The sequence below is a fragment of the Papio anubis genome, chromosome 12 (assembly GCF_008728515.1).
Source record: "Papio anubis isolate 15944 chromosome 12, Panubis1.0, whole genome shotgun sequence".
NCBI classification, from domain to species: Eukaryota; Metazoa; Chordata; class Mammalia; order Primates; family Cercopithecidae; genus Papio; species Papio anubis.
In genome coordinates this window covers 111,071,492-111,094,720 of record NC_044987.1, presented here as the reverse complement: position 1 = coordinate 111,094,720, position 23,229 = coordinate 111,071,492, and the positions used below count along the sequence as shown (strand labels likewise).

At 51.9% G+C, this 23,229-nt stretch overlaps 2 protein-coding genes across 6 annotated transcripts in view; one reads left to right on the top strand and one right to left on the bottom strand.

The window, feature by feature from the left end:
- Positions 1-7: 7 nt before the first annotated feature.
- On the bottom strand, positions 8-15,265 carry TKFC (triokinase and FMN cyclase). Of its 5 annotated transcripts, none has more exons than XM_017948328.3 (19): positions 15,135-15,225; positions 14,790-15,019; positions 13,709-13,820; positions 10,291-10,480; positions 9,259-9,369; positions 9,000-9,181; positions 7,270-7,348; positions 6,872-6,961; positions 6,287-6,321; positions 6,124-6,208; positions 5,938-6,027; positions 5,328-5,444; positions 4,758-4,928; positions 4,511-4,648; positions 3,433-3,539; positions 3,158-3,261; positions 2,980-3,013; positions 2,778-2,867; positions 8-2,375 (listed from the first exon to the last, which is right to left on the bottom strand). In XM_017948328.3, exons 3-19 carry the CDS (start codon positions 13,709-13,711, stop codon positions 2,223-2,225), a joined length of 1,779 nt encoding a protein of 592 aa, XP_017803817.2. In that variant the 5' UTR covers positions 13,712-13,820; positions 14,790-15,019; positions 15,135-15,225; the 3' UTR covers positions 8-2,222. The 5 variants fall into 5 exon arrangements, with proteins under 5 accessions (XP_017803817.2, XP_017803818.2, XP_009184170.2 ...); XM_017948329.3 differs by having other exon boundaries at positions 15,118-15,205; XM_009185906.4 differs by lacking the exon at positions 14,790-15,019 and having other exon boundaries at positions 15,118-15,215.
- Positions 15,266-15,306: 41 nt separating this feature from the next.
- Positions 15,307-23,229, top strand: part of DDB1 (damage specific DNA binding protein 1) — a 34,638-nt gene continuing 26,715 nt past the window's right edge. Inside the window, exons 1-6 of the mRNA XM_003909737.3 lie at positions 15,307-15,539; positions 16,761-16,909; positions 18,399-18,515; positions 18,890-19,111; positions 21,570-21,684; positions 22,749-22,846. Of these exons, the coding sequence (XP_003909786.1) occupies positions 15,479-15,539; positions 16,761-16,909; positions 18,399-18,515; positions 18,890-19,111; positions 21,570-21,684; positions 22,749-22,846 (762 nt within the window). The 5' untranslated portion in view covers positions 15,307-15,478. The remainder of the gene's footprint in view (positions 15,540-16,760; positions 16,910-18,398; positions 18,516-18,889; positions 19,112-21,569; positions 21,685-22,748; positions 22,847-23,229) is intronic.

Here is a 23,229-nt window from a genome sequence, read left to right as displayed (position 1 = left end):
CTGGGTGGCTTAAACAACAAGCGTTTATTTCTCACAGTTCTGTAGGCTATAGACATCCAAGATCAAGACACTGGCAAATGTGGTGTGTGGCAAGCGCCAGCTTCCTCAGAGACTGTCTTCTCACCGTAACCTCACATGGTGGAAAGGGCGTGAGAGCTCTCTGGGGCTCCACCCTCATAACCCAACCACCTCCCAAAGGCCCCACGTCCTAACACTACCATAGTGGGGGTGAGCCTTTCAACACAGGAATCTGCGGGGGGGACATATTCATTCAGTCTCTAATAGCAGCCCTCTGATGAAATGATGCTGTGGTTAAATGAGTTCTGGGCCAATTTGTAAAAGCCTCAGGACAGGTCTGACCCTCACAGACCTAGGGAGGGGCCAACTGGAAGGCACCAAAGATCCACATGATCCTCTGTCTTCATGGAATGGCATGTGTGGATTCACATGCAGCTCATTTATGTGCGGATGTCCTTAATTGCTAATGGCACTTGCTTATCTCACGAGGAAGGAAATTTTTCCTATTTCATAATCTGAGAAAACAAGACTCAAAAAGGTTAAGTGACTAGGTTGAGGTCACCCAGCCAGGAAGTGACAGAGCTGGGATCCACAGGCCACCGTCTGAGGCCAGCCTCCTTCGCAGCTGCTGGGCACACACCCCTGTGCAGGACGCCTTGTGGTCAGGGACATATAGTGCAGCTGACAGACAGGACCCTGGGTAGAGAAGCCCAGGCACTGGGGGAGCCTACAGCCAATTTGGGCGAAGTAGGTGACGGGGGTTGGGGGGCACAGGAAGCTGTTTCCTACCAGCTAGTGGTGAAGCAGATGACCTGGGAGGGGCTGGGGGCCCAACCCTTGTGATAACTCCCAGTGAGTGAGCACTTGGACTGTGCTGGGCTTCATCTTCATCAGTTCATTGGAATCCTTTCATGTCCCCGTGAGGTGGGTACCATTCTGATTTTACAGATCCCAAGGGGCTAAAAAATAGGCCTTAGCTCATGTAACCAGGTTAAAGCAGAACCAGATTTCAGATCATGTGTATAAGTCAACAGCCAGTGCCTTTAACCACTCCCTACCCTACATGCGTGCCAGGCACGTGCTATTGGTCTCCACATGCACAGAATGCCCCTTCTCACCCTAGTGCCATCAGTGATTGCTCTAGAAAGAGACCTAGGGGCTGGCTTGGCCACAGCCCTCCTCTCCCCTCCCCTCCCCTCGCTCTGTTGCCCAGGCTGGAGTATAGTGGCATGATCACGGCTCACTGCAGCCTCGACCACCTGGGCCCAAGCCATCCTCCCAACTCAGCCTCCCGGGAAGTTAGGACTACAGGCACACACTACCATGCCTGGCTGATTTTGTATTTTTTGGTAGAGCCAGGGTTTCACCATGTTGCCCAGGCTGGTCTTGAACTCCTGAGTGTAAGGGATCCCAAAGTGCTGGTATTGCAGGTGTGAGCCACCATGCCTGGCCTGGCTGCATTTTCTGATCTACAACTGAACCTTAGACTATGATGATTTATTTTCCTTCTGGTGTCCCAAATGCCCATTTGACTCCCAAGGAGCCAATGAATTGTTAATTCGATGCTGAGAAAAGCCTCCCTACCATTCTTAAATGAATCAGGTGTGTGTACTGGAAAGGGGACAGGTCGGGGGTCTTGGTGGAAGCAGCCCAGCTGAGGAGACACTGATTTAGGGGCTCAGGTAATAAAGATCTGCCTGGTAGAAGATGGCTCATGATGCCTGTAGCCAGGGCTGTGGGCCCCTTTGTTTACATGCATGGGAAAAGGTCCCTCAGAGGAGGCAGTGGCTTTCTTGCTTCCATGTATTATAGTTTATTAACTTTCTTTTCCATGCTCATTGGGATTAAGGTGCAGAAGGCATTTCACAGAGAGTCTTAAAACCAAATTAGGATTGCCAGATAAAGGCTGCACAAGGAAAATGCCTTATCTCTGAAGCCCAGAACTGGCAGGGGAGGGCATGACCCAGGGACTCCACCCTCTCACAAAGGGAAAGGGCATGCTGGAGAGGCACGGGGACCCACTCCAGCTCGCTCTGGGTGCTGTCTGTAGTTCTGGAAGCTTGGTGGAGGATTTCCTGCTCAACTTAGAGGGTGGGCCAATGGAGCCAGGCCAGGGGAAAGTGACGGTTGGAAGGCAGAAGTGACAAAGGCCACCTCAGCACAGCAGTGAGAGGAGCTGAGGCCAAGGGAGGCAGTCATACACCCTAGCTCTGCAAGACCTCCAGGATGGCCCGGAGGATGGCAGCAGCTGCCACTGCCCCGGGGTCTGGCTGCTCCAGCCGTGCTGAGCTGATATAACTGGCTCTTCCGGCTCCAGCTTCCATATTCTTGGTGGCCTCTGCTGCAGCTTCGGCACTCTGGGGGATGGGGTGTGGGAGCAGGTTCAAGGGCAGGCCATCAGGCCTCCTCCTTCCTGCCATGGGCAGAACGTCTCTGCCGTGCAGCCTGGCCCTGCATGCTCTTGCCCTGGCTCTGCCAGCACCCTCTGCTCTGTCACCAAATGGAAAGTTACCTCTCATCTACTTCCAGCAGGGAAAAGGGTCACCATTCACTGAGGCCCTGTTATCCCAGGCAGTGTGCAGGGCTCTACATATTTCCTTAGCCACATAACCACCTTCTGAGATAGGTGCTCATCTCCATTGTACAGAGAAGGAAACTGTGATCCAGGAAGGTTATTAACTTGCTCAGGGTCACATGGAGACAGGAGTCTGGTGGCTAGAAGCCTGTCTCCCTGGGTGGCTGGGCCCAGCCTCACTCACCTTGACTGCTTTGGTCAGGACTTGCAACAGATCGGCTCCTGGGCTCTTCCAGGCTTGGAGCTCCTGCCCTGCTGCCCACAGAGAATCCAGCTGGACAAGGTGAGGGAGAGGGGGCTGAGCACAGGCCCTGCAACTGAGGGTGCTCTTTAGGGTTTACAGGCTCAAAAGGAGAAAGGTCTAGGGCCACAGCCCGAGTACACACCATAGTCCTGTCCCCTGGGGCAGCCTTTCCATACCTAGCAGGGAGAGAATGCAAGAGGTTCACTATAGGGAACCAAGGGAATCACTCTGAGGGTGGGGCTAGGGCCTGGCAGGGGGCAGATGTCACCAACCACCTCCCCCAGCCCACCCCTGGTCTGATGCACAGGGCCCCGGCTCACTTCTGCATGGCTTCCAGGCCAGCATCCATGGCAGCAGACCAGGCTGGGAGGCTGGTCTTGACCTTGAGGGGCTGGGCAGCCGCAGTCAGGAATAGGCCATAGAGCTGGGGAGGATGAGAACACTGAGCATGTGGTGCTGGCCTGGACCCCAGCCGGCCCAGCCACCTCCCTGTCAGCCCTTCAGCCCCTAGGCACCCACCTACCTCCCTGTCAGCCCTTCAGCCCCCAGGCACCCACCTACCTCCCTGTCAGCCCTTCAGCCCCCAGGCACCCACCGCTCCAGATGAGCCTCCCATCTTCTCCAGGAGCAGGACAGACAACTTGGAGAGCAGCTGGGCAGGGCTGGCAGGGGGTGGGCCCTCCTTCAGCCACTCCCGGATTGCTGCAGGCACAGAGAGACGGGGAGGAATTCAGAGACCCTCCCTCCATCTGCTAGACTTCCAGCCAGCACCAATGACGGCTGGAAAAAGCTGACAGGGAGGTGAAATGAAGGCTTCCCAAGATCCCTTTCCACATTCAGTGTGCAGTCTAGAGAGGGGCTGGACTGTAGAACCGAAAGGGGCCTGGGGAGGTGAGGCCTGCCTCGAAGCCCCTCCACCTGACACTGTGTACTCCACTTCCTGGCTTGGTTTTTTCTCCTTAGCCCTTTGTGCTAACATCCTCAGTTTTACTGATTTATCTTGTTGACTGTCTTCCACCCATAACATAAGCCATGAGGGCGGTGATTTCTGTGTGCTCTGTTCACTACTGTATCCACAGTTGAGAGCAGTGCCTGCCCCATGGCAGACACCAAATACCTTTTTCTCGAATGAATGATGCTGGACAGTTAAGAGCTTTTCACTGGTCTGGGTAAACTGAGAAAAATAAGGACAACAGAATATGTTTTGCTTGAGTTGTAAGTTATTCACTGTGAAGGATTTCATTTAATTCTAAGATAATAACCTCATACATTTGTGCTGTTAAGAAGGTCACTGTCGGCCAGGTACAGTGGCTTATGCCTGTAATCCCAGCACTTTGGGAGGCCAAGGTGAGCGATGGCTTGAGGTCAGGAGTTAAAGAGCAGCCTGGCCAACATAGCGAACCCTGCCTCCACTAAAAACACAAAAATTAGCCAGGCGTGGCTGCGCACGCCTGTAATCTCAGCTAGTCGGGAGACTGAAGCAGGAGAATTGCTTGAACCCGGCGGGACGGAGGCTGCAGGGAGCCGAGATCACGCCATTGGACACTCCAGCCCAGTGACAGAGTAAGACTCCTTCTTAAAAAAAAAGAAAAGTCCCTGTCTTCAAGGCAACAGGTGGAAGGGGGGCTAGGGTTTTGTGGATGGCCTAACTTGGAAAAGTCCCTGGCACCAACCTCTGGCCGCACGGCTGTGGGTGGTGCCACAGTCGCCATCACCAGCAGCCCGGTCCAGGGCATTCAGGTGTTCCTCCAGGCCCAGGAGGGTGCTGCACACCCGTTCCAGCACCAGTGCCATCCGCTTCGAGGCTGAGCCTAGAAAGGGAGGATGGTGAAGAACAGGCCCACCAGGCCCTTCTCACAACCACACTTGACTGGGGTAGGAGATGTGGGTGCCAGGGCCCCTACCCACCCCACCGCATACCCCTGCATCCTTTGGGAAGCCTGTCCCTTCCCCAGAGGCAGGAGTTGGTACCTCCTACAGCAGTGGAATCAAGGGCCTCCTGGGGCTCGGCAGGGGCTACCCGGTTCCGCTTCCGCCCAGTAATGGAGACTGCGGCCACGTTAGGCCAGGCTACTGCAGTGGTTTCAGCATCTAAGAGCAGCAAGATAACTCTCTTAGACATGGCTGTCCAGACAGGGATTCAGCAGGGCTTGGACCCCTCCATCCTGGCCCTGGTGGACTGGCTCCCTCAGCAGCCTTGGAGGAAGGGAGTCCACCTCAACAAGCATGGACTGAGTGCCTACTGTGTACAGGGGTATGGAGAGAGGGTCCCTAGGAAAAGGGTCAGGCCTATCTGAGGAGGATCCTAATACCAACTCCTCCTAGTACCAGTGACAGCTGGAGAAGGCTGGAGAAGCCTAGAAAGGTCCTTCTTCACAGGCTGCAGAGCCCTGATTGTCATGGTCAGCCCTGATGGAGTCTCCAAGTCTCCCTGACTCCTTCCAGCTACAAGGAGCCCTGGCTTGGGTGACCCCAGGTTCCAAGTCTCACCTATCAGTTTCAGGAGAGGCTCATCCACCAGCAGGAGGGTGAGAGAAATGCCAGGCATCTCCAGTGCTGACATGAAGGTGCCCACCAGGGCACGGGCAATCTTCACCCCGCGGCCCTCTGCAATACCAGAGCATGGCGGTCCAGAAGGGAAAAATGGGCATCAGGGAAAGAAACAAAACAAAAGCAAGGACCTTGGAAGCTGGGGCACTGAGGTCAGGACGGGGATGGCCTGATTTTCTCCTGGCAGGCATCCCTCAACCCCACAAATGACCATGTTCCCTGGAGGTGTCCCCTACTTCACGGCAGATGAGCAATTACAGGTCTCATTTACTCAGTTCGTGCCAGGTGCTGGGTGCTGTGTGGAGTGCCTTACATATGTTTAATCTCACTTAATCCTCACAACAACGGTATCATGCAGGTACCATTATTATTACCCCAAATTTGCAGACAAGAAAATAAACAGAGGCTCAAGGTATCCAGCAATTAGGTGGCAGAGAGACGATTTAACTCAGACTTATCCGACGCACAGTCCGTGTTCTCTGCCATCACAAGGCCCTCCCTCAGCCCTTTCCAGAGGGCTGCAGGCTCCCCTTCCCAGTGCATGGCTCACCCAGGGAGCGAACGGCAGCATCGGCTATGATGCCCAATTCCAGGAATGACAGGCCACCCAGGTTGTTGACCATCATCACAACTGAAGAGCCTGTGGGTAGACATGACACCCCAGGTGAGACCCTCTGGGCGTCTCCTGCCCAGAGGTGTAGGAAGGGTTGGGAGACGTGGGCGAGAGGCTACCCACCGGGCTGCACAGGCACATGGGACGCATTGGTGGTGTCTGTCATGTGGTCGAGCATGAGTTTCACAATCTCATCAGCAGTTGCCATCTGTCACAGGGAGCCAGGAATGAGCTACATCTGGGAGGCCTTGGCCTTAGGGTGGCCTGCGCCAGGGCGACCACTTACCTTTATCCGGCGCACACCAGCTTCCCCGTGGATCCCTGCAGATAGACATGGTCACTGCTGACCCACTCAGGGCCTGGGGATTTGCTCATCGTTTTTATCAAGGACCCACACAGTGCTGGACTCACACAGTAAGCGGGCGGGAGTCGGGGATGGAAAGGGACAGAATAATGAAAAACATGGTCTCTGTTCTCTGGGAGCTCGTGGCTTGGTGGTGGAGATAGCTTTAACTGGAGGTAGTCAGGGTGGAAGCACAGGGGAGGAAGCAGAAAGCTTTGCAGCCAGGGGATCTTTGAAGAGCCCTTGAAAGAAGGGTGTATTCTGGCAGGGACAGGAGGACCTGGGAATGGTAGGCAAAGGGAAGGAGGTGGGCAGCGTACAGAGCTCCACGTGGCCAGAGCCCTGGGTGTAGACGGCAAAGCCGGTAGGAATCAGGTAGGTTGGGCCAGGCTGGGCCTCAAATGCCCAAGTAAAAATGCTAAGACCACCTGGGGAGAGGAGCAGGTTGATGGCTCTCAGGGTATACAAGGTGGGCAAAGTCCAGGGCTAAGGGGCAGGCAGGGCTGGGATGGGCGGCCACAAGCTTACCCAGGCCCAGCTCCACCTCATCGGCCGAGAGCTCGAAGGTGGGTTTGGAACCAGGGACGCTGCAGGAGGATAAGCTCACCCCCAGGGTACCTATGAGAAACAAGACATGAAGGGATGACTGTTCCACTCTCAGCACTGGGCATCAGGAAGGGCTGCAGCAGCATCTCAGAAGCCCTGCCCACAGACACCCTCTTCTCTGAGAAAGCTGCCGGACTCTCCACCTCAGCCATGGTACCCAAGGCCACCAGTCCCCAGGAGCTCCCCCAGGGATACCTTCCCTAGACCCCTGGGAAATAACCTGGGGAGCACCGCTAGGCAGCCAACAGGAACCTGCTCCTCATCCCGGGGATGTCCCAACCTTCCCCACTCTCCTGCCCAACTCCCAGGCTGGCACTCACCCATGGCCTTGGCGACCACGTTCACCCGCTTTGTGATCTCCTCCAGCCCCACACCTGCCTCAGCCAGAGCACCTGCCACCTGCAGCCATACAGAGTTAAAAGCCCCAGCGGGGCGGGTATCACTGTACCACGTGGGGTAGAAGACAGGCAGGGGGTGAGTTTCTTGTTGGGAAGGGGGAACCTCTTATGATTTCCACACTCAACCTGGCCCATCACATTTAGGGCAGAAGAGCAAACTCCTGCCATTCACATTGTACCTGCCAGAAATCTTCAAAAATTCTAGTCTGTTGGAGTCAGAAGAGACTTTACAAATGGGGAAATGGACCCAGAGAGGGGAGGTGACTTGTCCAATGTCACACAGCCAGTGGGTGGCCAGTTTCCCAACTCTAGAGTTCCAGAGTTCTCTCTCCCATAGCCTTGCTATTGTGGGTCACTTTACCCATCTATCCATCCATCCATCCAGTCAATTTTTACCAAGCATCTAGCATATGCTGAAAAGGAAAAAAGGCAACTAAGTCACAGTCCCCACCTTCAAGAACTCACAGCCTGGAGAGAGGCTAGGGAAGCAGACACGCACAGATGGAAAATTTATGTGAGGTGGTAATTACAATTACACTAGGAGGGGCTGCCAGCCAGCTCAGGGTACTGGGGAGATGTAGATCAGGGAGAGCCTTCCAGGTGGGGAGACATCAGAGTTGGGCCTCTGCAGAATGGTAGGAGTTAGCCAGGCCAAAAGGAGGCTGGACAAGGAAAGAATTTTCCAGGCCACAGACACTGCATAAGCAAAGCCAGAGATGACCCACAGCCTGGCAGGTACAGGAGCTGGCGTGAATGGACCGTAAGAGTAAGGCAATGATGGCAGGGTACGGTGGCTCACGCTTGTCATCCCAGCACTTTGGGAGGCCGAGGAGGGCAGATCATTTGAGGTCAGGAGTTCGAGACCAGCCTGGCCAACATGGTAAAACCCCATCTCTACTAAAACTACAAAAATTAGCCAGGCGTGGTGGCAGGCGCCTGTAATCCCAGCTACTGGGGAGGCTGAGGAAGGAGAATCGCTTAAACCTGGGCGGCGGAGACTGCAGTGAGCCAAGATTGCGCCACTGCATTCCAATCTGGGCAACAGAGTAAGACTCTGTCTCAAAAAAAAAAAAAATTAAAAAATAAATAAATAAAAGAAAATTTAAAAAGAGGAAGGCAGGGATGATGGGAGATGAAGGTGGGGAGTCAGGGAGCTGGGGTGAGGGCTTGTGTTGATTCCAAGGACCCAAGAAGGCTTTCAGTGGATGAACCTAGTCAGATACACATTTTAAAAAGACACCTCTGGCAGTCGTGTGAAGAATGGATGAGCAAGACCAGAAGGCAGGAAGCAGCAGGGGAGCCCAGTGAGGAGGTGGCTGCAGCCATTAGGCATGAGCAGATGACCCCCGAACCAAGGCAAAGCAGGAGGGCGGGGTCTGAGGAGGATGTGTGTTATATACATTCGGGAGTAGAAGCACCAGAACTGGGCAACTGATTGGGTGTGGAGAAGAGAAGGGCACGAGTCTGGGAAAATGCCTGTATCTGGGCTTAGGTAGCTGAGGGGATGGCGGGGCCTTCTGAGATCAGGGAACACTGGAGAAAAAGAAGTAGCTTCTTGGGGAAGGGCTGGAAAGGTCCAGTTACAGGGTGCTGCCAGGCAAGGGAAGGCTGGAAGGGGCTGGCCAGTCTCTGTGTCCCCAGTGGAAGCCTACCTTGTGTATAAGCACCGTGCCACACAGCCCCCGCCGGCCTGCCTTCTTCAGGACGGTGAAGGCGCTGTCATCCCCGATCACCACCATCTCCACCGGGATGCCTTCAGCCCGGGCCTGCTCCCTGGCCAGTCCGAAGTTGAGCCGATCCCCAGTGTAGTTCTTCACGATGAGGAGGGTCCCCACTGTGGGAGCAGCCGGCAGGGCTCAGCACCCTTACTGTGCCCTCCCCGCCGCAGCCCCTCCTGCATGCCAGGCTTACCTGTGCCAGCCTGGGCCACTGCCCTGATGGCTGCCAGGATGCTGCCCACTGCTGGGGAGGTGAATACGGCTCCTGCGATGACCCCGGTCAGCATCCCCTTCCCTATGAAACCTGGAGGTGGAAGGGGTAGAGTGAGCATGGCAGGTGGGACTTGCGCCTGTAGTCACTGGGGCTTCCCATGCTCCGGGGGTCATGGTTTGGTGAGCCCTACTGTGTGCTTGGTGCTCAAAGATCCCCCAGGTCTTCAAATGGCTGACTCCTTCTTAGGAGGCACCTTAGAGAGGCCTTCTGGGACCTCCCAGCCTGAAGCAGTCACCAACTCCCTCCCCAGGGACGCACTGTTCCTTTGCCCTGTTTTACTGTCTGTACTAAGTCACTTAGCACCCTCTGAAATGATCTCATTTCCTTTCGTGTTTACCTGGCTATTGTCTATCTCCCCTAAGTAGAATAAAAGCTCCACGAGGGCAGGGACCTTGCCTGTCTGCTTCATTGCTGTATCCCCAGTGCCCAGTACAGTGCCAGGTACACAATGGGCTCATGAGTGTTTGCCAAATGAATGGATTTTGCTGAAGGAAGACAGGAAGGGGACAAATGATGCGCATCCTAGTCCCTGCCCTCCAGCAGCCCTCAAGGAGAGTTCGCGTCCCTGGCTCCAGGTGTGGGACACAGCAGGTGGGAATTCAGAAGAGGGGTGCTGCTCTAGGCTGGAAGAGTCAGGAAGTCTTCACGGAAGAGGGGGTGGGTCTGCTGGGCCTGGAGGGTCCAGAAGATTCATGGACTCACCGACTCTCAGAGCTAGAAGGACTTGAGGGATTGTTTGGCCCAACTTCATAGTTTTGTAGATGTAGAAACAGATTCAGAGAGGCCGTGATGGGCCCCTGATCCCAGCCGTAGGGAGTGGGAGAGTGGGAAGCGGCCCCAGTTCCTGACTCTGGGTTGGGCTCTGTCCTGCACCTCATGGCAGCACTGAGGATCTCACAGGAGGCCCTGTCCACTCCACCAGTACCCCCTGCCCCACCCCAGGGTACTCACCAGCATGGGCAGGCTCATGGCCAGAGCCCCCACCCGACAGCAGTGCCACCCGGCCCTTGAGGCTGTCCAGGTCAGAACGGAGGGCCACGCGGTGGCCCTGCAGGAGCTGCAGGTTGGGGTTGCAGGCCACCAGGCCAGCAAGGGCGTCATCAGCACAGCCAGCCACCGAGTTCACCAGCTTCTTGGAGGTCTGCAGGGGAGGAGTGAGAAGGATGTCAGAGCGTGGTCAGCACAGACACCCCCATCCTGCCCAGCCACACTGCTGTTGTGTAGACCCCTCTCCTGCATCCACCTACGAACTCCAGGAGCGCAGGACTTCCTTGAGTTGGGTGACAGGTGGGTATTTCTGTGAGTTTTCAATAATGTGTGACTTTCTATTCAGTACCTAATTTATGAAGTGTCTTGCACCATACCTTCAATTTATTCTGAAAAAATGGCTGCAATACAAAGAAAATGGGGGAGTTGTTGTCTGCAGTGTAAAATATTTTAATAAAACTGGGGCCCAACACCTTCTTCTGTCAAAAGGAAGAAAAGCCCCAGGCTGAGGCTCCAATGCTGGGGGAGGAGCTGAGCAGGTTTCACAGCCACCGCTGCTCCCTGGTGCTCCAATGTGGGACAAACATTTCCCCAGCCTCTTGGCATGCCAGGCCCAGCACTAGACAGTGTGTAGAGATAACAGCCCAGGTTCGGTGGCTCATGCCTGTAATCCCAGCACTTTGGGAGGCTGAGGCAGGCAGATCGCTTGAGCCCAAGACTTTGAGACTGGCCTAGGCAACATGAGACTCCATCTCTACAAAAAATATGAAAAATGATCCAGGCATAGTGGTGCATGCCTAGAGTCCCACTACTGGGAATGCTGAGGTGGGAGGATCGCTTGAACCTGGGAGGTCATGGCTGCAGTGAGCTGTCATCGTGCCACTGCACTCCAGCCTGGGTGAGAGTGAGACTCCATCTCAGAAATAAAAAAAGAGATAACAACGCTATTCCTGCCCTCAGGGGAAACACAGCAGAGGTCACAACCATGTGTGGTGGGCACCGCTATGCGAGGAGTGCACGTGCACCATGGGAGCATGGAGGAGGGGCCGCAGCCTCCTGAGGGGCCTGGACGTCTCTGTGAAGGATAAGCAGGACCGGGGTAGGCAAAAGGGGGCAGGAGGTATGGGGGGAGGGAAAAGGGAGGCTCTTCCAGCCAGAGGGGGAGCATAAGCCAAGGCCTGGATGAGTGAATAGTGTGGTGGTACCAGGAAGCATGGTTGACCAGCAGGGAGGAGTGAGGAGGAGAGGGCTGGCCACAGGCAGCCTCAGGAGGGGTTGTGGGCAGGCTGGTGGAGGGTTGCAGAGCAGCACCGCCAGGCTTGGCTGAGTGGATACGGGGTGCAGACAGAAGTGAGTAGCGTGGGGGCCAGAATGGAGCGTGGCTTGAGCTCTGCTGTTACAGGGACTTGGGTTCAAATCCCACTTCTGCCTCTGATTAGCTGCCGGAACTCAGGGAAGATAACATCGTTGTTGGGAGCTATAATTCTTCCTCTGTAAAATAGGGATTTACTAGAACAGAGTATATGCCCGTGATATAGTGGAAACTCAATCAAGGAAGCGACTCCCTTTTTCAAACAGGCTGTGAAAAGCCTGAACAAGGGCTGTAGCCCCTGGTTTTGTCCTGAAGACAGAGACTGGGGCACAACCTGGACTCAGAGGGCTGGGCTCCCACCGCCACCTGGTGGCCCAGTGGGAACCTGCAGCTGAGCCAGGACCTGGCAAGGTGAACTTCTGGCTGTGGCTTCTTCCTGACCCCGCTAGCACCAGCTCCTTTGTACAAAATTTGGCTCTGTTGCCTCCCTGCCAACCTGTCCTGCACCCAGCCAGGGCCAGGGCTAAGCCACCTGCTTCAGAGTAGCCTAGGTCTGTAGGGAGCGAGAAGAAGAAGAAGATTGGTTCCATTTGCCGAGCAGTGACTAAGCGCCAGGCTCAGTTCTAAGTGTTTTTGAGCATGTCTCATTTAATCTTCCCAACAAGCCGGGTGTGGTAGCTCATGCCTGTAATCCCAGCACTTTGGAAGGCCGAGGTGGGCGGATTACCTGAGGTTGGGAGTTCAAGACCAGCCTGACCAACATGGAGAAACCCCATTTCTACTAAAAATACAAAGTTAGCTGGGCGTGGTGGTGCATGGCTGTAATTCCAGCAACTCAGGAGGCTGAGGCAGGAGAATCACTTGAACCTGGGAGGCAGAGGATGCGGTGAGCCGAGACTGCGCCATTGCACTCCAGCCTGGGCAACAAGAGCAAAACTCCGTCTCAAAAAACAAAAAAACAAAAACCAAAAACAAACTTCCCAACAACCCTATGGAGGAAAGATGAGCCCAGTGAGGCAACTGAGGCACAGTTAAATGATTTTGCCCAAGGTCACACAGCCAGCAGGTGTCCAGGTCTGCCTGGCTCCAAAGCTGGTTCCCTTTTGGCCATATCATGCTGCTTTCTCAAGGGGCTGGAGGGAGGTGGAGGGTGACGGAGGTGGAGGGTGACAGAGGTTGCCCTAGAAAGGGCATGGGCTTGTGGCTCTCAGAGCCTATCAGGGACTGGAACATACAATGAAGTGGTGAGTTGGCCTCACTCCAAGCCCAGCCTCCAGCACCACTACCCTCCAAGAAAGTGGCCTGCTCCCCATCTTGATAATCTGTCTTGCCTGAGATTTTCAACAATCCCTCTGCCAGAGCCAGAGGAGGGTTTAGGGACCAGTGCTATCCCTGGTTTCAGTGGCCTGAGAGGATGGAAAAGGAAAGGAAGTCAGGTGAGGCCTCCAGGACTCTGCTTGATCAACACCACACAACCACTAGGGGTAGGCCTTAATTTGCCTTGTAATGCAGATGAAGAAAAAGAGGCTCAGAGAGGTCAAATCTTCTGCAAAAGGTCATGCAGCTGGTCAGTGGCAGGCTGAAATTTGAATCCAGATATGTTCAAGGCTTGTTTTGATTCAAATCAGTGGGCCTGGAGCAAAGCCCAGGGACATGGCCAGCCTCCCACACTGTAGATCCCAGCTCCAGACCGGCCCACATAAGCCCCAAGGTTAGGAACAGTCACATGATCATTCTTCATGGTTCCTTCTGTGACTGGTACAGTATCTATTACAGAGCAGGTAACTGTTACTGTTTCACTTTGAATGCAAGACCCAGATAGGGAGCACAACGGCTCTGAAGGGACTCAAGAGGCTGCAGCCCCAGGCCTGGCTGGGACCAGTGGCCTCCAGGAAATGAAGAAAAGCAGGGATCAGGCCCTGGGAGAGAGGACCCTCTCTCTTCACCTGTGAGCCTCAGGAGGCAGGAGCATCTCTCAGTCAAGGTGTAAGCAGCTCTAGCATGCCCAAGGCCGGGATCCTGCTTTGAGACCATGCTGCCATTCCCCTACCCCGGCCCTGTATGACTCACCATGGTGGGGAGGCTCTGAAACAGGCTGAGTTCACACCGTCGCACTGAACTGCTGGAGGATGGACAATCCTGTGCTACCCGGGTCTGAGTACAGTGGAGGCAGCAGCAGCACCTGCAGGAGTGGGTAATGGTACAAGCTGCAGAAGGCACTCACAGCCGACTGGCACAATCACGCTTAAGCACCCTAGTAATTAGGGAGCTGCCCCAGACTTCGGTCCAAGTCCAAACTCTAGTACGTGGGCTACGGATGGAGAAGAGTGCGGGGTTGACCAAGGTTCACGCCTGCACTTGGCTACCAGAAGACAGATCAATCCATGTCAAGCACAGGGCTGCCTTTATGCCCAGGAACAGCACCCACTTCATCACTAAAGAACAGTGATCCTCAGAATAACTATCTTTTACACGGGCATCACATGCAGTGAAAAAGTTAACAAAGCTCTTCACACGCTTGCCCTCACTGTCCTTGGCACCAAAAGGGCAGGGAATGGGGGGAGCTAGCCAGGTTTGTGACCCATTTTACTTCCGGCAAACAGACTCAGAGAGCTCTAGGGACCTGTCCAAGGTCATACAGGTAGGAGCCAGGATCTAAATCCATGTCTAGTTTTTCTACCAGGAGTGCGTGTTTACTACTGATAATTCCGTGCCTCCAAAGTCAGGCAGAGTCTCTGCTGTGGCAAGGGCAAGACGTAAACCACGATGACGTTCTAGCTTTCCTCAGTTCAGCCTGGTTCAGCCGCGTGTTAGCCTCTGTGTGGGTGCACAATAGGAAGAATCAACATAGCTCTGCCTCAGCCTACTTGGGGTTGGGGGTAGGGTCTTAGGTAAACCAATTCCTCCCTAAGCCTCAGCTTCCCCATCTGTAAAATGGGGGTTGGCTCCTCTCTGGCATTCTGCTAGTATGCCAAGCCATGTGGTTCTCCTCTTGTTCCCGGGGAGCCTGTTTGATGTGGGGCACCCTGGAGGCTGCAGGGCTCACTGCCCTCCTGGCTCATTAAGGTTCCCTACGGAGAAATGTTGGTTTTGTGTTTGAGGTTCGAATTTGTAGAGTAATAGGGGCACCAATCACGTTGGGCAAGCAGACCAGTGGGCCTTTTGAAGTCTGAAGAATCAACGCGCAAAAGGGAGGAGGTGAGCCGGTGGTCGTTCTAACGTCAGGCGAGGGCACCAGCTGGATCTGGAGGAACTGAGAGAGTGAAAGGAAGGCAGGCAAGGTTCTAGTCTGGGATGTGCACGAATAGCGGTCGTCTCCCTTCCCTCTCTAGGCCTCCGCAGTCCTTCCCGTTCCAAAAGGAGGAACAGCCCCGAGGGCTCCTGGAGCAACGGAAGGAAGAGGACTGGATGCGGGGAAGGGCAAAGGGCGCGGAACGGGGTGGGGAGTCCGCGGGCGAGCTCCGAGGACACTGGCGCACCTCCCCCGCCAGCTCACAGCCGCATCCGCCACCTCCGAAGGCTCCGCGACTTCCCGGGGACCCCCAGTGGTGAGCTCTCATCCGGGTCCTGCGGGCGCTGGCGGAAAGAGGCGAGGCGGCGCCTCCGGGGGCGGGGCCTCCTTCGGTTGGCGGCCTCGGGCTTCGGGAGTCCTCCAAGAGGCCAGGTGAGGCCGTCCCGTGATGCCCCGCGCCCCGGCCGCTCTGGCCTGCAACGTGTCTCTGGGGCGGAGGCAGCGGCAGTGGAGTTCGCTGCGCGCTGTTGGGGGCCACCTGTCTCTTCGTTTGTGTCCGTGTCTCTGGTGTCGCGCTCGCGTCCCGACGAGCCGCTCTAAGCCTCGACATGTCGTACAACTACGTGGTAACGGCCCAGAAGCCCACCGCCGTGAACGGCTGCGTGACCGGTGAGGCTGCCGGGGCCGGAGACCCCGGCGAGGGAGGGAGCTGGGGGGACCCGCGGCCTAGGGAGGCCCGCGGTCCCCGGGGCGGCCGGGCAGGAGTCGGCTCGGCTAATGGAAGGCCCTGGCGGCCGAGGAACCTCCCCAATCCCGCGACCTCGAAAGAGCCGTCCCAGTACGCGCTTTTTGGGGCTTGGAAGCCGCTCTCGAGGGTCCCTTTTCGTCCTGGGGAGGTCACTCGGCCTCGAGGACAGGGCGGGCCCAGTGAGACAGAGGAGTGTGAGTTGGTTGTGCGGTGTTATTTGGCCCGGAAGATTGGCCTCCTGTGGCCGGGAAAGGGGGAGGTGGTAATGGCGACTTTGGGGTCAGGATTTTCCTGTGGGGAAGTCTGGGGGGCCCAGGAGGTGGAGGGATGTGAGGAATGCCCGCATTATCCTACAGAGGGAGAGGAGCCCTCTTCAGGCTAACCCCTTTGCCTGGGGCAGTTGTTTACATGAGGGCCGTGCTAGAGAAGAGGGTTTGGTTTGCCTGGCCCAGTGCTGGGTTTTCCTTATTGACGATGCGCTTGGACTGTTAAGGACACCGAAGTCCAGAACCCGGGAAGAGTCCTCTTAACCCACATTCTCAGCTGAATATGCCGACCCCAAGCTTGCATGTTTATATACACCCTAATCACGATTCCAAAACAAAGCTGTTTTTCAGAGTTGGAGGTAGCTGAGTGTGGATGGGGGTATTGGTAGACTACCAGGAGGGCAGGGAGTGTGGACAAAACAGTGTTTTCGTGTAAAGCTCGGGGACTTTTCATTTGACTTGGTCTGTCAGATAAAAGTTTTGTGAGACTTTAGATGAACACTGGAAGAAATGAACACTTTCTCCGGCATTCTCAATTAGAGCCTGCCACTGTAACCGTAATAGGAAGAGTAAAATTTGAGGGACGAGAGCCATGAGAAGGGATTACGAAGTCATTGTCAGTTGGAGGACACACGGCTCTTAGGTCCAGTCCAGTTTTCTTAGTCTGATTAGGAAAGTAGCTTTGTTGAATGCATGAACTGAGACTCTTTGAGGTGCCGGGTATGATAAGAAGGGGAGTAGTACCTGGAGGGAGTTGGAGAAGTATGTGAAGTAAATGAGAATTTTGGAGGTATTTAGGCATAAGTGATAGGATTATTTTGAAGGGATGGGAGGCCCTTCCCCTGAGTTCAAAAGTTAGACGGTCTGTTCTTTCAGGACACTTTACTTCAGCCGAAGACTTAAACCTGTTGATTGCCAAAAACACGAGATTAGAGATCTATGTGGTCACTGCCGAGGGGCTTCGGCCCGTCAAAGAGGTGGGCATGTATGGGAAGATTGCGGTCATGGAGCTTTTCAGGCCCAAGGTAAGTGTTGCAGTTGGGACAAGCAGTGGAGGGAGAACTGTTGGTTGTAGGTTGTTTTCTGTTATTTTTGTTTATTTATTTTCTTTGAAACGGGTGTCTCACAGTGTTGCCCAGGATGTCTTGAACTCCTGGGCTCAAGCAATCCCTCCGCTTCAGCCTCTGGAGTAGAGTAGCTGAGGGATTGTAAGCATGCGCCACTGTGCCTGGGCTGTGTTACATTGTTTTGCGAATTCTTGGGATGGGTGGAATATACCTTAGGAGAGAAACTCTCTTCTCTTTTTTCTCTCTTTGGATGGCAAATTTCAGTATGTACTCTTGACCAAGCTTTCTAGAAGTAAAAGGAGAGATTTATTAGGGAAACATTTATGAAGTTGACTTCTTTAGGAGACAGAAATTAAAGCAGTTTGTTTCAGAGGATAGGTTACAGAGTGGGGCAGTCCTGGCTTCATTCCTTGTTAATTCTGACTTTAGGTGTCACTTGAGGCATCTTTCAGATCAAGTCCCCTGGGTTATTTTGAAGATGAAATGATTCGGTAACACAGGGCCTATCATATAGCAAGCATTTAAAGTTATGTTAACAATTACCAGGCTGGATGTGGTGGCTCACGCCTGTAACCCCAGCACTTTGGGAGGCCAAGGTGGGTGGATCACCTGAGGTCAGGAGTTCGAGACCAGCCTGGCCAACATGGTGAAACCCTGTTTCTACTAAAAATACAAAAGTTAGCCAGATGTGGTGGCATGCGCCTGTAATCCCAGCTACTTGGCAGGCTGAGGCACAAGAATTGCTTGAACCCAGGAGGCGGAGGTTGCAGTGAGCGGAGATGGTGCCCATTGCACTCCAGCCTGGGTGACAGAATGAGACTCCGTCTCAAAAAAAAAAAAAAAAAAGAACCAAACAACAACAACAACAAAACAATTACCATCAGTATTTTTATTATTTTAGTGCAAATGTATTCACCCAAATCACCACTACATTCCTTTATGATGTCCTAACTGAATCTGGCAAGAAAGTAGTGGGTTCAGAATTTTAATTATAACCCTTTGAACAAAACAGTAATTTTTTGGAGTCTGTGTTAAATAAGTAAGACTTTGTTGATCCATTTTAGCTTCCGTTGTTATTCCCACATTTTTTTTTCTCTTTCTTCAAATACTTGGAGAGGAGTGGAGGCATTACATTCATGTTTCAGAATTTGAATGGGATGATTGAGATTAGCTTGAGATTGAAATAGATGAAGACTTTGTATATAGAACAGAGAGATGGAGAATAATGAAAGTGAGAAATAGATGTTTACCAGCTTCAGTTCTGGCTTTTTGTACGTGCCCTTAGGGTGTATGTGTACCTAGTGTGGGTTACAAGCTCACCATGTATTTTCTCTTTAGGGAGAGAAGAATTTGGAAAATTCTTAAAGAATTTGGTGTGCTTAAAGACTAGACAGGTTGTTCCTGTTTTAAAAAGAATCTCTTTTGATAGCATAACATTGGTTTCCAGGGGGAGAGCAAGGACCTGCTGTTTATCTTGACAGCGAAGTACAATGCCTGCATCCTGGAGTATAAGCAGAGTGGCGAGAGCATTGACATCATTACACGAGCCCATGGCAATGTCCAGGTGAGGTGGCTGCTTTAGGCTGACAAAAGTTTTCTAAGTAGGACTGTCATGATTCATGGAAAAAAATTAAAATGCTGGGGGCAGCTCGCTATTTGATCAGAGAAACGAGGAGAAGACACTATGGGTTTGAGCTTTTTGGAGAAAAGACTCCTTTAATTCACTCAAGGCCCAAGGGACAGAGCAATAATTCATTGAGATTCAGTGTTTCGTGAAAAAGACATGCACTGACATTGGGGCTCCAACTATTTGGCCTATCAAATAGATCCATTAGTTTTACTTCCTCTCCTAAAGTTTTTCTTTGCAAGTGGTGCCCAGTGTCCTCTGTTGCTCTGTGGATGTTGAGGTTCTTCCCTAATCCCAATTTTGTTTCTCAGGACCGCATTGGCCGCCCGTCGGAGACCGGCATTATTGGCATCATTGACCCTGAGTGCCGGATGATTGGCCTGCGTCTCTATGATGGCCTTTTCAAGGTTATTCCACTAGATCGCGATAATAAAGAACTCAAGGCCTTCAACATCCGCCTGGAGGAGCTGCATGTCATTGATGTCAAGTTCCTATATGGTTGCCAAGCACCTACTATTTGCTTTGTCTACCAGGTACTGGATCGGGAGGAGAGGGGGAGAAACTGTGAGGCTGATGTGATAGGAGTTATTTTTGCTAACTGGAATATCTGGGTTTGGTAGGCTAGAGAGAAGTGTTTACTGTGTTTGTCCTGAAATGTTTTGAACAACACAATTAATATGGGTCAGACTTTTGTTGCTTCTTGAGTGCAGTAGTGCTTATTGTGGAGGCAGCAAGCTCTCTGGGGCTTGTAGCAGGTTTTAATCCTGAGATTACACTCTGGTTGTGGGCCTTGGGAGATTTCACAGGATGACCTAGTTTATACTTTGATTCTCTTACTGGAGTGCTGGGGGATTATTAAAACTTAGCTGTCGAGAAGTTATCTAGATCTTGCCTTTATATTAAGTAAAGAGAAATTGTCTTGGTGATGCTTTATATGTGTTTTTTAAGAAGAGGTTTACATTTTATCCAGCAATCACTTGTGATTTGCTGGCTTGTTTTTATTTTATTTTATTATTACTTTTTTGAGACAGAGTCTCACTCTGTCGCCCAGGCTGGAGTGCGATGGCCTGATCTTGGCTCACTGCAACCTCTGCCTCCTGGGTTCAAGCGATTCTCCTGCCTCAGCCTCCTGAGTAGCTGGAATTACAGGTGCATGCCACCATGCCCAGCTAATTTTTGTGTTTTTAGTAGAGACGGGGTTTCACCATGTTGGCCAGAATGGTCACGAACTCATGACCTCATGACCCTCCTGCCTCGGCCTCCCAAAGTGCTGGGATTACAGACATGAGCACCCGGCAACTTGCTGGCTCTTCTATTTTAGTCTGTGCCTAAAACTTTAGCAGAGCTGATCCTGGGCAGCTGTTCTCTGGTCCAGATCTGTTAAGCGGGGGTGGGGTGGTAGAGCACCAGGCTAACATGCCAGTATCTTGGTAAAATCTCAGCCCTTTAACAAAAGGCCATGCAGCCTTAAGATCAGTTCATTTGCGTGTGGCTGAATGAGTGACGGAAGGAGATGATAGTCTAGTCCCACATAGAGTGTGTGGGCACGTAGACAGCTTGATGGCCTTGTTAGGTGTTGGAAGTGCTGATATCTTTTTGTATATTTCTTAGTGTTACTGTAGTTCTGAGGCTATTGGAATAAGGCCCAATTGAATAAGGTTGAAACCAAGAGATTTTGTTTGATCTTACCAAGTATGAGTTAAAATAAAAACTTAGAATTTCTCTCTGTTTAGTTTTGTAAATATTAGGTCATTAAAACTTTGATGTTGTTGATTATTCAAGGTTGGTTGTTCTCAGCTTCAGGGCTGCCAGTTGTGATCAGATCTTCATTTCTGCATGTGTGTCTCAGAGGCCCAAATCCACACTTGAACTTTTTGCGAAGCTGTGTCATAACCCTACTCATTGATGGGAAAATGTTTTCATCAGCCAAAAATTACTATCTCCTGTTTTATGCCAAAAATTCAATTTGACAAATATTTAGTTGCTTAATGCTATGTGAAAGGTATTCCTGCTTCAGGAGCTATAACAGTGACTAAGATGTGATCCCTGCCCTGAAACACATTGCTGAATTCCTTCCATAACTTCTTTGTTGAAGCCGTCTTCCACTGGCTGAGTGTAGCTTTCTTCCCGTCCCTGCTCTTTAGCATCTTAAAGGTGACCTTGGCAGTCCCAGGACTGACATGAGTCATAATTCAGAAAAAGGAGGGGAAGATGATGTTGACAATGGCAGGACTGAAAGGTTTGACTTAACAGAGCAATCAATTGTGTTCTCTACTGTTACTCCATCAGAATGCTTTTGAGAATTGTATCAATTTTAAAAAATCTCATAGGTATAGCTTATCAATGCGTTTTGTAAATTTCTTGAGGCTAAGGAACACACACAGGCACACACACAGTATCTTTTTTTTTTTCTGAGATGGAGTCTTGCTCTATTGCCTAGGCTGGAGTGCAGTGGTGCCATCTTGGCTTATTGCAACCTTCGCCTCCTGGGTTCAAGCGATTCTCCCGCCTCAGCCACCCGAGTAGCTGGGATGGTAGGTGTGCGCCACCACGCAGGGCTAATTTTTGTATTTTTAGTAGAGACGGGGTTTTGCCATGTTGGCCAGGCTGGTCTTGAATTCCTGACCTCTGGTGATCCACCCACCTCAGCCTTCCAAAGTTCTGGGATTACAGGTGTGAGCCACTGTGCCTGGCACACAGTATCTCTTATAGTACCTAGTGCAGTGTGACAAGTTCATTTTTCTAATTCTTTAAACCTTTCTTGGTTGGTTGAATTGTTAGGAATGGTAGATCTCAGATGCTGCAGTCTACCTAGGAATTAATCCCAGACTCAGCTGGTGATTGTCAGTGTACTGATGGATGAAGGTGGGAGGGCTGACGGGACGGGACTGTCAGATGCTGGGTGGTGGTAGCTTGTCCCTTTCAGCACCTCTCTTTAGCCCAAGGCTTACCCTTCCTAAGGGCTAACCATTTCACCTTTCCCCCACCCAGGACCCTCAGGGGCGGCATGTAAAAACCTATGAGGTGTCTCTCCGAGAGAAGGAATTCAATAAGGGCCCTTGGAAACAGGAAAATGTCGAAGCTGAAGCTTCCATGGTGATTGCAGGTTGGTTGGGGGTTTAGGAAATATACCTCCACCTGGGTCTAGGCTAGTTCCCTGTTCTTGTTCCCTCTCTCACCTTCTCTGCCCTTCGTTTTGGCGCTCAGTATTATTGAAGGTGTGCATTGTTTACCACACCTTTATGTCTGCTTTCTCTAAATTGTGCTTTGTTTTTTTCTGTCTTTGAGATTTTCTGTTTTTCATTCCTCCCCCCAAAAGTATAACTTCTCTTTTACTTGGGTGGAGGGATTGACTGTAAAACACTGAGATTGATTTGCACAGTGGCGTATGGAAATGAGTCTCATTATTGTATTGCTGGGCATAACATTTAAAATTGAAAGGAAGCCAGGATCTATAGTCCCAGCTACTCAAGAGGCTGAGTTGGGAGGCTCATTTGAGCTTAGGAGTTTGAGTTTAGCCTGGGCAGCATAATGAGACCCCATCTCTTTAAAAAACAAAAAACAAAAAACCAAAAGGGAGCAATAGAGCTTATCTGATTTCTTTACCTCATAGATGAGGAAACATGGCCAGAGGGACCTGCCCATGTCTGTCCATGATCTAGCCTGGGCTAGAATCCAGGCCTCTTCACTCCTTGTCCTAACTCTGCCCTTACATTATGTTTGTCTCACTCAGTAGGGAAGTTTTAAAACTCTTAAGAGAAGACTGGCTCTTCTAAATGGTGGCCCTGATAATGGGGGGAAGTTAAGCTAAGGAACAAGAATAGAGACCAGGAAAAAAAAAGTAAAAGCTTTTACTTGGAAAGGATTAGAAGTTGAGAAGAAAAATGGGGGAGAATGCATGGGAAAGAACATGGAGAAGACTTCCCACCCATAGGAATAGTCAAATACCAGAAGAGTGGCAGTAAAAATATTACCGGGATTAGATAATGGCCAGTCAACAAATTCTAAGAATCTCGTAAAGGCTATCATGTTCCCTGGGTTTTGATGTCCTTTTTAAAATAATGATGATCTTAAAGTTTGTCTTGGGGCTAACTAGACCTGTGCTCTTGCCAGTCCTGGCTTGGCAGACCCAGAGTGCTGAGCATTCTAATTTTGCTGTCTTTCCTGCAGTCCCAGAGCCCTTTGGGGGGGCCATCATCATTGGACAGGAGTCAATCACTTATCACAATGGTGACAAATACCTGGCTATTGCCCCTCCTATCATCAAGGTGAGCAGCAGTCCTCTACCTTTTTTTCCTTTCATCTTTTCTTTCCTTGTCCTCACCTTGCTCCTCCCTTTCTCTCGTGTGTCAAAAGGAGATTCACAGATGCCTGTTACACGATTTTCTGTTTATACAAGATATTGCGTTGGCCTTTGGGAACAGGGAAAGAGATTAGCCTGGATTTGCTTACAGAGAGCTTGGTTGCTAGCTTAGATAAATGATAATCAAAACAGGCTTCCCCTTTTCATTGACTGGGGCACCTTTTTTTTGTCAAAGAGACAGGGTCTTACTCTGTCGCTCAGGCTGGAGAGCTAGAATGCAGTGACATGATTGTAGCTCACTGTAGCCTTGAACTCCTGGGCTCAAGTGATCCTCTTGTCTCAGCCTCT

What these genes read in the sequence shown, in the direction of transcription:
- TKFC (XM_017948328.3), bottom strand. An exon ending in CCATGAGCCTGCCCATGCTG is followed by an intron (nt 9,370 to 10,290) that starts GTGAGTACCCTG and finishes TTCCACCTCCAG; the next exon opens with GTTTCATAGGGAAGGGGATG. An exon ending in TGCTGCCGTTCGCTCCCTGG is followed by an intron (nt 5,445 to 5,937) that starts GTGAGCCATGCA and finishes CTGGTATTGCAG; the next exon opens with AGGGCCGCGGGGTGAAGATT.